General features: G+C 38.2%; 1 protein-coding gene across 5 annotated transcripts in view; it reads right to left on the bottom strand.

Moving 5' to 3' along the window:
* The window catches only part of CTNND2 (catenin delta 2), a 638189-nt gene that overhangs the window by 255292 nt on the left and 364494 nt on the right, over window positions 1–18403 (bottom strand). For all 5 annotated transcript variants that reach the window (XM_085052133.1, XM_085052132.1, XM_085052134.1 and 2 more), the window contains one exon: window positions 15–209. In XM_085052133.1, coding sequence (XP_084908259.1) covers window positions 15–209 — 195 coding nt within the window. The remainder of the gene's footprint in view (window positions 1–14; window positions 210–18403) is intronic.

Below are 18403 nucleotides of genomic sequence, written 5' to 3'. Positions count from 1 at the left end.
TTACATCCACCTACCTGTACTAGTGCGATATGTGCCTGTGTGTGCTGGTTGCAGAGGGTCCCCCTGACTCTGGCTGAGACTCCTCATAGGGGGCTTCTGATAAACTCTGTCTTCGTAAATAGGATCTATATGGTGTTCTGGAGACTGCAGTGCCCTTAACTCGGAGCCAAGGTGGCTGTGCTGGCTGCTGTAAGACGCCCGAGACCCAGCTGCAAACAGATTTATAAGAGACATTTAAGATAGAGAAAACAAGTGACAAATACAGGATCTGAATATTAAAATTTACTTGAAAATAGCACTAAAATGCAGAAAAAATCCCGAAACAAAACTAAGAAGTAATTGTTTTCAACATGCAAATAGAAACAGCAAACAAGGGCAGCAACAGCTCCAGTTAATCACTTTAGCTGCATCATCCAGCTGCCTGTATCTACGCTAAAATCTCGTTTCTTCCAAGGAAACCTCATATTTTGGCAAGATAGATACCATAATTATCATCTCTTCTTAAACAGACTAAAAAACACACCATCTCCTCTCAAAAAAGAAAACCACCCCCGCCACCAAAAATCCCCAAACCAAACCAACCTCCCCTCAAAAATCCCAACAAAAAACCCAACAAAAAAAGAAAAAAAAACAAAGCCCCTCAAACAAACAAAAAAACCAAACCAGAAAACAAAACCAAACAACAACAAAAACCAAAAACCTCACCTCACATGCCAAACAAGCAAAACCAAAAAACAATCCCCCTCCCCAAAAAGGAAAAAAAAAAAGCACAAAAGCTGTGCAACCCAGGAACGTCCTCAACTAAACGGGTCCAAGACTGGGGGAAGTGGGAGGGCTAGGGAGGAAAGAGGAGCAGCAGTCAGAACCAGTTTCACATGTTATGCCCATATCTGAAGATCTGCAAATGAAATAAGCTGAAGTTGATGAATGGATGTAGCTTTACATGAAGGCTGGTCTATTGGTTGCTTCACTAAAGTGCAATAGAATGTTTGTGCCTTATCAACATTTCGTCTTCAACACTTTCAAAGAAATCAAATTGCTAAAACTTTCTTCAACTTAAATATACTCTGAGGATGAATAAATTAAACATGCCTCCCAAAAAACTATTTTAAGGATACAGCTTTTTTTTTTTTTTTGCAAATAACAAGATCAAACAGGATTTTATCAAAACATTTTTCTACTCTACTATTAAAAATAGTTTATATTAGACCATTTACAAAAGAGACTTGTATACTTCCAGCTGTGATTGAAGTTGTCACTTCAATCCTTTTGCCACTTAGGTACTTCAGCTCTGTGGTCTTTTATCAAGATTGGCAAGGAGACTCACAAGGATGCCATACAAACATTACACATTTTGAAGGTAACAATATAAAGTAGGCAATAAGTATGCAAGCAACACTTGGCAAACGTTAGGTCTATACCACAAAGTGGTAACATGCTACTTAAATGTTTAGAAAAGCAATCAAAGGTACAACTATTATGGCCCCTGCTGCTAGTTCTTAGAAGGTGAAATCCTGGATGTAGGTGATGTTCCACTGGCTCAGCTTGTACTGCTCAGATCATTGGTGTTGCCATTCCTGCTGAAAGCCTCTGCCACAATCACTGTGTTGGCAGTGGTTTTGTTGCATAAACAGACACTAAATACTTTTAAAATGCAAAGCATAGATATAAATTAAGGTGAGATAGCAACATAGGATAGAAGTGAGAAATAGATGCAGACACAACATTACTTAAACTTTAATACAAATTGTCTGGAGAAAAGAATAATTTATTCCCTTTCCTTCTTCTAATCAGCTTGTGCCATATACGTGCTTTCTTCTGAATTTTTCAACATTCGTGCATGTTTTCAGAGGAATGCCCTATTTGCATATTTTTCCCTTCAAACATTTTTCAGACTGACTTGCCATTAGCACACTGCTGAAAGTAATTCTGCTGCTCCCCTTACCAGAAAGTCTGCCAAGAATCCCAAAGACATATTTTATCTCTAACTACAGCAATTATCCAGAAAGTTGATATTACTATTACAGAATTAAATTCTTCATGGTCTGCATTTTCAAAATGCTCTTTAGCCCTGCACCCTTGAGACTGATTCTCAGAATAGCTGAAGTGCTCCCACCAAGGTCTAGTATCTTTCACAGTGGCTTGAAAAACAGCCTGTTGTGAATACATCCAAGTTTAAATGGATACTTGGCTCAATCTTAGTTCAAGGGGAAAAATACAGAAAAATTGGGAACATTTCAGACATTCAACAGTGCATCAACAAACCAGGCTTGATGCAGAATAAAGAATTACAACCCATTCTAGAAGCACTACCATTCTTTTGCCCACATCAAGTTAACAATGCTTTTTGAGTAACAGATTTTCTTCTTAATCCCACTTCCTGTAAGATGAAAGATTTTTCCCATTGAATTCAGTAGCAGTATAGCCCAGATATCTACAAGTTTTCAAACTGTTACGGAAATCTTCTGGTGAGATGGGCTTAATTCAACCTTCTTCATACTCTGCCAACAGTTCTGCATCTGCAAGTGCTGATACTAGTCTAAGACTAAATGGAAGCTTAATAGCAGTTTATTATGCTATTATTAAACAGATCTATTTGCAAACTACACATGTAATCAAGAATTTAACACTACTGTACTAAACAGTAAGCATATGTTTAACCACAGAAATTTCTTGACAAAAATGCATAACCAACCTAATTTGACCGAAAACAGTCAAGTGGAAATCTAAAAATAACTTGAAGGCATCTGAGTAACAACATTATGACTGAACATTCCCCCACAAAAGTTCAAGAGGTAAAACTCTCTCAGGGAGTAACTGTCATTATTCCTCTAACATTTCAAGAAAATGAAGTTTTCAACAGGTAACTAAAATATTTTCATTTTAGAAACAAAAGCACTCTCAAATCTCAGAAATGGAGGCCATTTTTAAAGCATGTCTCTTGAACACCTTTAGCTTCAAGCAAAAGTGATACTCTTCTATATGTAACTTTACTACACTATTTCCAAGTTATCAAATAATCAATATTTAAACACAAATACTACCACCCTTTAAGATTCTTAAATCTAGTTAAAAAACAATAAATCAGAAGATTTATAAAAAGATGTAACACCACCATAATTTTTAATGTTTCTATTAAGTTGGTATTAAAAACAAAATAGAACAGCAAGTTGACTTAGGTTAAACTTCCTTTTCAACTGCTCTTAAAGGTTTTTATATGTACTAATTTATTTAAGTCTCAAATGAAGAGCAACAGGTTTTTATCACCTACTTTATTTAAATATTAAAATCAACTAACTAGTAGCTGTTATACTAAGAGGTATATCCAGGAAAGGTCACACTGATAACTTATGGATTTCAGACAACTGAATCCCACCTCATCTACACACTCAGCCCTCCACCATGTTCTGCTGCTTTGGAAGGCACTGGAGAGACAGTTCAGATAACTGATCGAAACAAAGGCTGTGAATTCAAAGAACTGATGTCACTGAGAAGGAGAGAGGTGCAAGTGACCTCCTCTGCCTGTATCCTCGGTAAGCAGCAAACAGCTACATCCTTTCCCACTCAAAGGTGCAAGCTGATCTGTATCACTGGCTCCAAAAACACTTGCATTAATGCAGTCTGAAGCTCACAGAGGCTGAAAAAACTACAAGGTCAAAATGGAAAAGCGGCAACCAATATACTACTAGGAAGCAATAAAACGTAAGATTACCAAGGCCAATGAACACTCTCTCATTCAAGGAGGCTCAGTGTCGCCAGAAGTGGTTTTCCTAAAGCTGGAGGCACCATGAATGCAAGGCTCACCCCAAGCTGCACTTGTCCAAACCCTGTTCTTAGCCAGCTGCCATCCTTTCACACCACTAATAGCAGTGCACCTCTTTGGGTTGCCCAAAATCAAAGCAGTGATGTGCATCAAGGCCACTCATGTTTCTCCTACAAATTCTGAAAGTGGACTCAGCCCCAGTTCCCAGCCAGCCTACCCTGACAGCAATGCTACTTTTCCTTCAGAGAAGTTATCAGGCATCATACCCGTTTACAGACAGGTCTATGTTCAAGTCCAAAGAAAACTCATTACTAAACTTTCAGTCCTTCAAATCATTATTTACACATGATGTAAATTATTTACAACATCAGAGCACATCCAGAACTCTCATGATCATGGTGGTGAAGAAGTGGGGTAGTAGATTAATTAAAAAAACCCAAACAAACCAAACCATTTCAAAACCACTGAGAAGAACTAAACCACTATTTGGGGATTCAAGAAACCATCCATTAATTAGTTACTCCAATAGTCAAAACTTAAAAAAATATTGGATTGCATTGTCAGAGATGCATCACAGCAGAAAGTATATAGAAGATTGTACAGCTCTAAAATAGCTATGGGGCACATCAAATTAAGAAAAAGAAAATTGCTACTTTTTTTTTTTAAACAGAAACTGATTAACTGTATGAACAAAAGCATACAGTAAGGATAGTCTTCTCTGTCTTCTGAAGCCTCCAAGACTGAAACCAGAAAGCAAGTGGGATGTTCCTTCTTCTGCATCTCTGTGGAGCTTTTACAAGTAGTCTGTGGTCAGGTTCCAGCAGGGGTATCATGTGAGCCCCCAGCCAGGTGAATTGGATTAGGGCAACAATGATAACCTAGAACTGCCCAGATGAAAATGCACATTCCTACATGTGGCATTTCCTCTCTTCCCACATTTAAGAGGAACAATAGAAGGAACACATGAAAAGTGCAGTCCTACCAAATTGGATCAAAAAGTCGATCTCCACTCTTTACACTTGAAAAGTGCCCATCCTACTTGCTAAATTTTTCCACATTACTCAGATACTTTCCTCAGTAATAAAGGGAAATAGCTGTTTCTTAGGAAAATGCTCTTTTTTGACAAAGTATCACTTTCCACAGGAAGATAAATTCTGTAATCAGACAAGTGTAACATGAGAGAAATACACAAAATAATCCCTAATTGCTCTTCATAGCTGGTGCAGTCTGTCAAGAAAATAAATACAACAGACACATTTGAATGACACTGCTAATCTGACAGTTTAGGTCAATAAAGTAAACCAATATACTGTCAGCATTTGTCATTTCAAGAAACTGAAGATATTAAAACTACTGAAATTATTGGATCACAGGCATTTACATACACTTTGATAAATCTTGAACAGTTTTTATTTGTGCCTCATGTGAAAGCCTTTATAACCTGTCATTCTGCCTTGCTGCAGCCTTAAGAAGCCCTACAAAGTCATGATACTCTCCAAACATCTCTAATGGAAAGAGCATACACTACTGTCCTGCTTTCTGGGATTTAAGAGCTCCTTGGAAACAAGAAATATGCAAGTCATCATCTTGATGTTAAAAAAAACATTCAGATTTGACCAGATAAACCATTCACCCCTCATTCAGAAATCCTTCATCACTAAATACATTTATCAAGAGTCCTGTGAAGCAATTTCCTCATGTCTGTGATGGAGAAACATCATTAATAGACATGAGCTAAAGTTCAATGACCATTCTACTACCCCTTATCAGTTACATGTTCACAACTTAATTTAATTAATTTAATTTCATTGCAACCCCACACCTTTCAACACGCAGCAGACCTCTGGCTACTTGAGACTCTAAGTATCAAAATCAGGCTGAACACACTACGACACCTTGCACTTAGAAGATGCATCTTTCTAACAAGGAGTAATGAAGATCCACAACTGGCTGCATCAATTTTTAATTTTCAATGTAATGACAACATTCCTTAAGACTAAAAATTTAAAAAAAAACAAAACCAAACCCCCCCCCCCCCCCAGAAAACCCCAGAAACCAAACAACAAAGCTAACCCCTCACAATAGTAAAATTGCAATAAACCAATCACTGAGATAAGGGACTGCAGGCACAGAATCTAAAAGAGAATAACAGGAATTTTGTGGCTTTGATATGTTGCATGCTTTTCAGAGGACTGAAAGAACTTTTTGATTTAAATAGCACATCATGGCTGAAAACATCTTTTGACATATGTTTCTCTTAGATGCTTGTCCTGAAATGCTACTATCCTTATTAAATAAATAAATATACATATAGAGTAGATCAGGTCATAGCTTCACTGCAATTCTGAAAAAGCAACATGTGAGAAAGAACATATGAATAGTGGGATTTTTACTTTGAACTCATATGTAGTAAAACCTGTTTTACAGATACTAACCTGTTTTAATTTATATAGTAAAGAACTTGATGTGAACACAAGTGCAGAATTAGAAGTGAACAGGGGGAGAAGTAGAGTCAAACATTCACAGCTCAGGTTTTGATACTGACTTTGTTTTGTGCCAGAAATTTATGCAGGAACATCTCCAAAATGCCTGCCTGAATGTATGCATCTTCTACTCATAACATTGGAAAAGGAAAGTACAATCTACAAGTAACACGACTGTAAAAAAAACTAATAAAACTCAGATAAGAGGAATGTAACAGCACTATGTGATGAAAATTACTGTACCAGAGAGACAAAAACACTTCTAACCCGGGTACTGAAAGTGAATACAAATTGTTAAGACATGACAGATGGCTAAATTAACCATTAAGACATGACAGGCCATATGGCAGTACCAGCTAATACACACCTTGGTACATCAGCTTGGGCCCCTAGCACACCAAAGATCTGCAGTTACTAGAACCAGGACACAGGCTATAGTGAATTCTTTTCAAGTGGGTTTAGGGTTTTTTAAAGATAGCATTCTCACCTGTTTGGATTTCACATACACACAAACACAAATGTATCAATTTTTTCTTTCCCCAAACATTAGACTTAGAGATCAACTAAAGAAAGCTCAGAATTAAAAACAAAGCTCATTTCTGGCTTCACACTGTTTTTCTATTCCCACTACACCTTTCTCTCTATGACTTGGGACCATTTGTACAGATAAAGAAGGAAATAATGCCATCAGTGAATTGACTAATTACACATGACATCTTTCAACTAATATCAAACTCTGGATGTCTGAAAAAATACCCATAGATATGCTACTTTGGCATCTTCAGCCTACACTGTAGGAGATCACCACCAAACAAGTCTGTGCCTCAACATTCAAATCCCCAGAACTGAACAGGTTTGCCTCACCTGTCAGTACCTCAGACTGCTTTTCCTCCGGTTTTCTACTTAAAAGATTAAAGTGCAATGCAATGCATAGTCTGGAGCATTTCTTGCAAACTCACTGCACTGTCAAACCTATTAGCAGTGTCACCGTCAGGATACTGCCACGCTCAGCTCACACTGGGGAATTTCCAGACATAATTTGTCCATTAACCAGATTAAGCATCTTAGGAAAGTCTCCTCAAAACAGATTGGCTTTGGCTGCTTAAGGGACACTGCAAAACCAGCATCTGAACTAGGGCCAGCACTTTTCACATCAGTTCTAAAAATAGAGGAAGAAAAAAAGGGGATTACACTTTTTTGAAGTGTAATCAACAGTCCCCAAATAAACTTTAAAAATAATTTGATAAAGCTTACTATGTCTTATAAGAAGTATCCACATAGTTTTTATCCCATTTAAATTAGTTTTTAACCAAATATTGACAACCATTTCATTTCTAAGAATATTTAAAAGAAAAATAAAGGTAAAAATATTTTTAAGTTGTCTATGATTTTAGTCATGCAATATGACTTTACTGCAAAGTATTGTATCAATTATTATAATTCTAAAAATCTAGGGAACACAGCAAAAACCCACACCATAAATCTGTAACTCCTCCTAAGCATTTTCTTCTTTCTGCTACTGCCCTCATTCTGTTGAAAAGCATTCACCTGCTTAAAACATTTTATCAAAAATAAATTGCTAGTGAAAGAAGAAAAGTTTGACTGGGAGCAAAGAGATAAGAGGCAAATATATCCAGGAAGAAACAGCAGATTAAATGTGACAGACAAGTTCAGGGAGATAATTCCTAATTCATTTCTGATCTAGGGTACTGTCACTGAAGGAAAAATGAAAAATGGAAACTGCCCCAAACCAACCACTACCATCAATAACTTGCCTTCAGCAGGAAAGGAAGTGAGAGATTGGTTTAGTTTTTTTTTCAAACCATTAAGTAAATGATCCTATTGGGTGTTGCTTTGTGTTTGTTTTTTTCCATTCCTGTCTCTTAAGCTCCGCCTCTTCCATGCGCCTCAACACCTTCAATTTTACAAAAAGAGGGAAAAGAAGTCCCATGCGCAAATGGGAACAGATACTACTATCTGGTTATACAAATCACTGCTCCTTGCCTTGCTGCTCGCTAACCACGTTGACTAAGAGCTGAGTGCCTCAGCAATAGGATGATGTTACTAAGCAACACTTCCAAGCAGCCTGCACAAGCTGTTTGGCTAGTTCACCACAGCTTCTCTGAAAACAGTATTAGGCCTCTGTAGCAGCAGAGATCTTTGAAGTTTTGCTAAACAACTTGATCTTAGAAAAGATAAGAATTTATTATTTCCAATTCAGAACTCTAAAAGTCTGCATTGGACCACAGGCTCTATACTACTGCAGGGTCTGTGGCAATGCATTCAACTCAGCAAGTGAAGGAACAAAATATTAGTGTGCTTGATGAGACATGCTTCAAAAGCAAATATGCAGAAAAAAAACCCTCTATGGGATAGTCTGTGAAACCCTACAGTAAATTCTTCACTGACAAAGATTGAAAACCAAAAGGATGTAACAGAGCATCCTTAATTACTCAAAGCTGTGTCTTCCTTCTTTCACAAGGCTGTACCTAAGCAAACCAACTGGGGACCCAATTTCTAGTTAAGCAGCAGTATAGGCTAAACATCCAAAACGCCAAAGGTCTTTGTAGGGCTAGAGACCACTTCCAGTAGCATGAATGATTTGCTAAAGAGCTCTGCTGCCTCCAGCAAAACAAATCAGGCACTATTGCACTAATGCCTGCTGGTGAAAACTTAACTTTCTGATCGTGTTTAACACTGTGGAAAAGCACAGCAGCTAAAAAACCCAGCAACTCTCAAGCCTTCCCCCAAACTGAGCATCAGCTCACTCAACCTTAAACAGAACAAGTTCTCACAGCAGCTCTGGTGCAGGGGGAAGGGGAAAATCTTACTACAACTCCTCCCTGCACAGAGAACAGAATTACTATCTAGAGCTTAAATCCAACTAGAAGTGAAATTCTCAAGATTTTCACAGAGAATTTGTTAAGGAAGGTGCTTTGTAAACAGTGCTTTCCAAAGGGAAAAACAGGCAATGTGCAATACTGTGGGAAAGGTAACACCAGAAAACAAAACTCGGTTGGGTAATGAACTGTCAAGTCTGCCCAACTACACTATTCCTCAACTGGCTTTTGCTGGGCAACCTGAATTCTTTATCCAATTGTACTGTTGCTCCTAGAAGTTCAGAGCTCCAAGAGGTGGTTTTCCTACTAATAGGGAAAAGGCAAACATAGTTCCAGTGAATCTGGATCACGCAGGCACCTTTTTAAAAGTGCATTTATTATGAATATTCTTCTTGTTTTGCAAAGCCACGCTCCAGTTTCTGACAGACACATCTGAAATCTAAGGCACCACATCTGGGGTTTGCTCACAGAAAAGTGTTGGGAAATTCTCTTTTGTAATTCCTTTTACAACAAGATTGCACATTATTAGACATGTGAACAATACTAACTTTAGGAAACTTTATCTGTAACTCTTTGTACTCAAACCTGCCTTTCACTAAGAGATTAGAGAAAAGCATCAGGTAGTATTTGTTCTTTTATGTAAAGTAATCTTTGATAGAATATTAAACACTTTTTCCTCCCAGAGGCTTTCTCCTCCTCAGTGAACACTTGCTTGCAGTCAGTCCCTGGTTTCCAGACTTCACTGAGACATGAGGTATAAGTATGTGGCATTCCAGGAGAAAAAAACAGAGTTGTCTTTTACTTAATGCCACATTCAAGAATGGGAACATATCTCTGGATATTCTGTAACAAACTCTATTACTCATCAAGTTTTCATTATCCATCTGAGTCTCACTGGATTTAAAATACAAGCGTTAAAACATGGAGGTTTTATTAAATGTACACATAATCAATTTGAATACAATCTAACTAAAGAATTTGGTTATGCCTGTAAAGAAGTTTAGACCAACAATTACCCACTTTCACAATTATGTTCAGAAGATTACTGCACCCTTATTCAAGCTGGTTTTAGATTGTTTCCATTACGTACACATTGAGACCTCTGCTAGAAAACTTAAAATAATCTCCTATTACTAAAATCATTATAAGCTAAAGCAATTCTAACAGGGATGTTCTAAGTAAAAGAAATGCTAAATGTAGAGACAAAGAAAAGGAATACTGTTAACACCATGACATAAGTAGCTTAAGGACTTTAAGTTAATGCTGGAATAATCATTGTTTCCCATAAAATAAAGTTTTCTCTTTTAATTCACTATTCTTACTAATATAGCAATTACTTAATAGCATGCATTTTGTATCCAACTTCCAAAAACTCAGAAAAATATCTTACACAAATCCTTCCACAATAAGCAACAAGAAAAGGAGGAAATATATGGCTACAGATAATTTTTTTTCAGCAGGAATTTATTTAAAGGGGAAAAAAAAAGAGAGAGAGTGAGAGCGCATAGGAGAAAAGAAACAAAACCAGCAAAACAGACTTCACAAATTCAGATTACTGCTGAAAAGCATGGCAAGAGAAGGACCTTAGGCTGAAAGAGTCCTGTCACTCCAGGAGAGAGTCCATGCTAAAAAGAAATGGCCATGGCAAATGCTGCAGGAGACAAATGGTGAAAGAAGGTCACTGGCAAAAGGAAAGCAGATCTAAGACAAGGAACATAAGAAATGCATTCACAGCAACTTGCAATAAATTACTAGAAGTGTTCAGCTTCAAGAATGGGTGTAACAGTAATTTCAATTAGAAGAATGAGATACATGTTAGTCCAAAGGTGACAAAAACTTGAGGAATTCTGAACTGTCACACAATTAGTTCCCGGTTATTCATAAATGAAAATTGACACTGTTTGTATGTCAAATGGCTGCCATGCCTTTGAAGACAACACTTCCATGGCCATATGGCTGGCTGAAGACATGTGTATCAAGTTTTGCCCGACTTTACAAAAGCAGTCCAACATCTACTGCAGACTGAAGAAAGCGGTAATGTGCAATCCATCACAACTTTGATAAAGTTTAGAGAAAAAGAGTTTTTCAGCTAAGACACTAAATTCTCGAATTTCTGGATTCACAAGATAGGGTCTTATGCATGGCAGAAGACAACCTAAATCACTTTGGAGAAGACTTCTCAGCTGTGTTCAGCATTAGCTTCAGACTCTTGCCAAAGGCATCTCAAGATGCAACACAGACAAGGATGACATGAGCTATACAGGAACTACAACTTCACACAGAAAGAGACACAAAATTCATACAAATAAACCTTGAAAACTTTGAAGTTTGGTCACAGACCAGACAAAGTGCAATCGTGTGGCTGGGGGGTCTCTGTATTCACTAGGGCTTCCAGGTTCAAATCTTTTAGGTTAAAATGGAGCAGTAGTGGCTCACAAAGATGCTCCACTCAAACACATCACGGTTGGTTAATCAAAGCCCTGAAATTAAAGGCTAATGGTGAAAAGCCACTCAGAAGATAACTTTAGCTCTCACTCCCTCCTTGGTCAGATGAATCATTGAAATATAGAAAGGCTTGGAAGGAACCTTAAAGATCATCTATTTCCAAACCCCCCCACCACGGCCAGGGATGCATTATCCTAAAAGCTGTCAGGGACTTGACTAATCTTGTCTTTTTTCAAAGAATGGCAAATCCTTCATCAAATTATTTATTCTTACTAGGATTCAGCACTCTTAACAAATAACCTCCATTTACTACGTGCATCTACATAATCTAGCAGCCTGTCCTCTGTTAAGAAATGGAGGAAACATACTAAGTCAGGTCTGTGTACAACAAGCTTCTTAATTTCTTAATAATCCATGCAGGACAGCTCAGAAGAGATGAAGGCCAGAAAGAGTGTCTCTCGCCTAGAGGGTCACAGCTGTGTACAGTTCGCCAGATGAAGTCCCAACCCTGCATAACACTCCCAGTTTTGCTTGTTATGTGAGGCCACGTTAGGCCATGAAATGTTCTGTTCCTAATATGGTGGCTGAGATATGCTGTACTCAAGCAGGTCACACAGGTATTTTCCTACTCTTCTTTTCAGCCAAGATGCCAAACATGTAACTAGCTATTACGCGTGCTATTACCTTGGCTCCAATTCTGTTCTTACCCTCCCATCTGCAAAACTCTTTCTACACAGGATTTATCTTTCTCTCTTCAGAAAATGCCTCCTAGTATTCCACTATCAAGAAGTTTCCTTGGCTTGTTTCATGGTTTTGTGCCAAGATAATAAAATGAAAAAGTATTTTTCAAGTAGCCAAAAGAGATCTCCTTGTGGAACTTTATTAGTAGTACCCTTCCTTTCCATTACTTCAGTCTTCAAAATGACAAACTGACAATGTTCCTTTACCCAGGTCCCTGCCCAACTACACTCTTGTAAGAATATCCATCTTCTCTAGCTTAACTAAATATTTCCCAAGTGGCACTACAGAAAATGTGTGCTCAGAGTCCTGACAGGAAATAAAAAGAAATCAAATATAACCTAAGAAAAGGTCAGTAAGCAGGTCATTCCAGCACAATCTGTTTTTTGAGAACTCATGATGTAAATTATCCCATTAACCATTTATTACCTTCATGTCTTATATTATCCTATCAGTTTGTTGTAATGTCCAAAGAGCACTGTGATTAGTGGGTCTACAATTTTTCTTTCACTCAGTCCTCCCTCTCTTCAGGATATATTAGCCCCAAACACGCACAGGGCTGTCATCTTGTCTCCCTCCACCTTCTTTTCCCCCACAAATATGTGAAAGAGTCCAACTCACCCTCCTTTACAGATCATGCTCCCAGGGCTTTGAAGAACTCATGACACTTTTTGGTAAGCAGATGTAAACACGATTGCATTCCCGCTGAACAAGTTGTGGGTGGGGCAAAGACCCCATGGAGAGGTGCCACTTTGCTCTCCAGTGACAGGAAATCTGCCCTAGTATCTGAGGGTCACAGCTCCTTCTCCACCCTTGCTTTCCTCTCAGGCAACACTCTTTAAACCCAGGGACAGCTTTAGCCCTGCGATCAAAAGCTTTTACTGCCTGAGAGCAGCACAGCTGGCTAGCTGATAAAAGGGATGGTTTGCACCTGGATTGGACAGAGAAGATAAGGGGCCATAGGGCAAGACGTAGACACACTACAGAGGAAGTAAATATAGAAAAGCATATACAAAAACTTCCTCAGTAATGGGAGGATTGCGTGAGATTTCCAGCCACTTGTACTCAAACTAATATGGCACTTTTCTATTACAGCATCACAGAATGGTTTGGGTTGGAAGGGACCTTAAAGATCATCTAGATTCAACCCCCTGCCATGGGCAGGGACACCATTCTGCACTTACACACTCTAAGCTGCAACCTGATGTACTTATTAAAAATTTGTGTGATCCAACTGGCAGTTTCATATGCCATGCCTTGTAATTTTAAGATTAGTCACCATTGGTCCTTCTCATTTCAGCGTATTAAATTGTGACTTTTGCTTCTAACTACTTACCATAAATGCACAGTTCTATGAATTCATTATCATCAGACAGGATCTCTCTGTCCTCTCCAATACCACTTTTATAAAAAGGTATTCTGCTCTGGGTCCACATCTATGTGATTTTCAAATCTGACCCTACGATTACAGAAAAATTGCCTCATTCATCTCCCATGATTGCTCGTAGTGCAAATTTGGTCCAATGTAGCTTCTGGCAGCTGCCACCACTAACAAGTTATGTGTTTCACCTACGACCACTCTGCACCTGGCACAGGAAAACATGGGCACCTCCCCACACAAGCTTTGGCCCTAAACAAATGAAGTCTTCCTCAATTGCCAATTCTGCCATCTTCTTTCTGCCACAGTTAAATACTTACTTTGGATCAGAGGCACCTACACTGCTTTAAAGAGAGTGTGTGCACACAACAAGCAAAAAGCTATTAGATATCCCAAAACCTGAATGCTTATGTTCCTGACAAGATGCATACTGACCTTCTAGATCTCAGCTACTCCACCTACTCCAAACAGTTTCTGTGCCACAGCAACTGGAAAGGATGATGTTTTCCACCACAGTAAAAATGAACGGAATGTTCTCACTTCTCTTCAATACCCAAAGACCAGGATGAACACAAGATTTCTGTCACTTTTTATCAATACTTTTGCAACAAACATTTGATTTCACACCCCTCTGAAAGACCATTAGGAGGATCAGTCAAACAATTTCCCTTATCAAGAATGGGAAGCAAAGGGAAAGGTGGTGATCAGTGAGAGAACAGGACCCAAAGTTTAGATATATTTCTAGTGTTTGCTCACACTGGGAGCCAAAGATCAAGTTCATTAATTCAAAGATATATCTGTGCACATGGAGCTTCTGTATTTGGCTCTTGTCAATTATTTCTCTCCGATGAGCAAATTAATTTCATGCAAGCTAGATCTGAAAGATACAGGAGCAAGAATCACAGCAATAATAACATTTCAAAGTCATCCACCTTATTCCTTCTGGTTTTTTGCTGTACACTGTCCATTTTGGATACCCTGTCCAAGCTGCAATCGAGCACTACTGTAAAGGTTTCAGTTGTAACAATTAGAAACACAAATACTGCTGAAGAAATAGTTGGAATAAATGACAAAAAAGCAAAGTGAACATTGAGTTGTGTATTTGTGTCAATTCCAAACCAACACCAGGGTATCTAACCTCCAGGCTGCAATGTGGAAACAAGTAATTTTGTATCAGAAAGACACCAAATTCTAAGTTCTGATTAATATCTGAAATATTGCTGGATATTACTCACAATCTTCCACTCGGTTTTCTTATATGAAAGAGTCTCAAAACAAACAAGAGTACAAGGAAAAAAAATCCTACAACTGCAGTGTCTGTCCCAGAACAAAAGACCATTAACAGTGTTCTCATGTGTAAAGGCTCTGACAGCAGAAAAAGGAATTTTCCAGCTAATAAAAACTAAGAAAAAAACCCCAAAAAATCTATGGAAAACTACTTTGGTTAAAATTAATGAAGCAATTTGGTTCTCTCTATAAAAAAGATACTCACGGGATTCTGTAAAAATACAGAATAGTTATGGGAAACAACTGAGTGTCCTCTCTGTTATGATCAATCATACAGATGGTGCAAGGTGCTTTCTTCTTAAAGTCAAAGAAAAATCCAAGTATTTTTCTTCCTTGCCTGTCCAAAGAAGTACAATGGCACATCACACCTAGACTATTTTATTAGCTCAGCCTCTGTCTCATGTGGGGATTGAAAGGCACAGGGAACTTTAAATTCTGGGGTGATTCAGATGCACTTTGGCTGTAAGTTAACAGTAATGCAGCTACTTTAGCACGCAGTACAGTGTGACTTAAAGGAAGACTCTAACACTTAGAAAGATATTTTTTTTTAAAGATGGCAGTGAACTTGTGATATATAGATGATCCAACATCTTCATGACATCAAAAGGAAACATCAATCCATGCCAGTGGTAATGTTTATCAGTTACCCAATACAATGTTTCTTAAGCTGTTCCATGCCCTTATGATTGCACACTGATATGCTAAAATATGTCATCACTCACCATCAAATAGAATTGCTGCCATAAACCTCAATGGGAAATGAGGGTTCAACACATCATATGCAGTGGAGAAGGGGTAAATGAAGGTCCTCAGCAAAGAGAGAGAAGAGTGAGGCAAAACAGATGAAGGAGCAGAAGGAACCAATTAAGACGTTGATAAACTTACAACTCTTTGCTCATTAAGGAGTGGAAAGCATATTTTATGTATTAACCCATGCCACATTTTTATAAACTGGTGTTATTTTAATGTTAATACTACACGTGTACACAAACAGTTCTACTCAGAAAGGAAAAACTCCTTTCCATTTTGATTTTACAGGGACTTGAAAGAAGATTGCTTGTAAACACCAGGCTGAGCACTGAAGTTTTAACATCAGGGCTGTCTAGAGGGATGCTGCAGCTCCTGTTTCAGTGGAACATGTCACCACTACATGAAAGATAGCTGTATAATATTCCTTTCACCAAACATTAAAGCAAGAGATTCACACCAACGCTCATTTCTTAAACTTAACCTTTTAGTACAGCTTATGGAACATGGTGGAACATGGTGCAGTCTTCAAACACAATTATCCCCCTTTTAGTTTTTTGTAATAAGGCAATGCATAAAACTACTTTCCATTGCCTTACGCGTCCGTAGTCTTCCCTAAACCTGGATGAAGGGGCAGGAGTGGATCTGTAAGGTCGGGGCTGCTCCCAGCCACATAACCTGAGGCACAAATCACACTTTGATTCCTTTCCCTTTGTTCCTACATAAACTCAGTACTCCTCTAGTACTATCTGTCTGATTTTGCCCAGCAGGAGATGCTTCAGAAGAGCAGGAAGAGTGAGCACCTATACCATGACCTGCCTCCTGAAGGAGTTTTCCCATGTTTCTGTTGCTTGCTGTCCTATGCACTCCTCCTTCCAGGCAAAATGGGCTGCTTTGGCGAGCTCCCAGCAGCACTCTGCAGCTCAGTCCAGGTGCAGAAGCTGCAAGAAGGTATTTACAAACTGTGCTTTCTGGATTTGGATTGCTGCTTGAACAGACGGCTGAATATGCTTTGGAGCAGTGCAGAGCAGAAAACTACTTCTAAAACTGTAATTGCAGATCACAGCAATGAAGCAGCTAGACTAAGAATAAACACAGCAAATGTACACTCACCAGAGCCACTATATACACATGTACACACACACCCATACACACACACACTTGGCGGTGGCAACAGCTCAAATATAACTAGACTAAAAGCCATTTCTGAAGACGTTTCTAAGGTTACTCGGTTAAAACTGAGTCATTGCACACTGTTGCATGTCTCATTTGAAATTCAGGATGAAGTCTAAGAATTGCCATCTTTATAATTTCAAGTTGTTTCATAATCTAATTTGTAGGAAATTATTATAAATAACACCATTTCCTCAGTTAAATCTTGCACAGATTATGTTTTGGGCAATCTATGTAATTTTTAATTTGAATTTTTTAAAAAATGGATCTTATCTGAATGTCTTCTCTTTTAAATACGTAAGTCTGGCACGGATACAGTTTGGCTTGTTTAGCCCACTGAAACCCAGTAGTATTCATGAACTAGATAGCTCTAGGACAAATTTCTAGTATCATGCAAAAATAATTAAAACAAATGCACTATTTGTATTTCTAGTAATTACTACACATCGTTATTTTTTTATTGCTGGATATAAAAAAGATTACTTAGTTTAACATCATCCCTGTGATGACACATACATACCAATGCAACTTCACATTAATCACAGCAGCCAAACCATCAATCAGTGCAATGTGACAACTATTCTCCATTCCTCCTCCTCCTCCTCTCTCTCTCTCTTTCTCTCTCTCTGTGGCAAAAACCCCAAGAAACTTCAACTCATCTTTGGATGTTTTGAACGAGAAACAAAACCACTATTTATTGACTATTAGCTTTTCAAAATATAATTGCTTGCTCTCCTTCTCAGTGGGTTTGATTTCTAACACAACGACTGAAAAATTCCTGCAAAAATATAAAATACTTACAGCTCAAAATCCAAACCTGTTCTGAGCAAAAATATTTACAGAAAAAAGAAGAAATTAAGATTGCCTTAGTAGTATCTGTAACATCTGATCCTGGCTAACTCTAAAGCACATGCTAATGTTAAGCCTCTGAGTAGTCCATTGACTTCAGTGAATCCAGTGAAAGTCTAGAAGATTAGTCAGGCACTTAACACTGCTAGCAAATGTGTAACTCCGGGATGGCAGGGAGGCCATGAGGAACATGCATAAGAATAGCAATAGAAAATAAGGGGTGGAAGCACACAATAGGAAACCCTTGCAAAAGAATGGATCATGTGATAGAGCTCCTTTCAAGGACTACTTGAAAGGCATGTCAGCACTGTGGGAAGAAAAAAAAAGGTATTTACTAACATACTGTTGCCTACACTGATTCTTTCAAGCAGCAATACTCACTCTGCATGTCTGCCCCCTAATATTTATTCAAGTCACAGGATTTTCCATTCGTTATAAAATGAAACAACGAGGGTTTTTACTATCTTAAAACCAAATCCCTATGAGATGAGTGACCCAGAAGATTGTTATGTTTGTCCTGATCAGCTCAACACTTGGCAAAGTTAGTATTGCTTTATCAATTTTTGAAAATAGCAAACTTAAATGGTCAATCACTATTTCCCTCCCATTAAAAAATCCACCATACAAAATACACTAGCCATTTCCTAAATGCTTGTATCATGTATAGGCTTTTCTTTCACCAAAACCATAAATCAGTAAA

Source organism: Lichenostomus cassidix, chromosome 2 (genome assembly GCF_008360975.1).
Source record: "Lichenostomus cassidix isolate B80296 chromosome 2, HeHo_3.0, whole genome shotgun sequence".
NCBI classification, from domain to species: domain Eukaryota; kingdom Metazoa; phylum Chordata; class Aves; order Passeriformes; family Meliphagidae; genus Lichenostomus; species Lichenostomus cassidix.
This window is presented reverse-complemented; position numbering and strand designations above follow the sequence as displayed.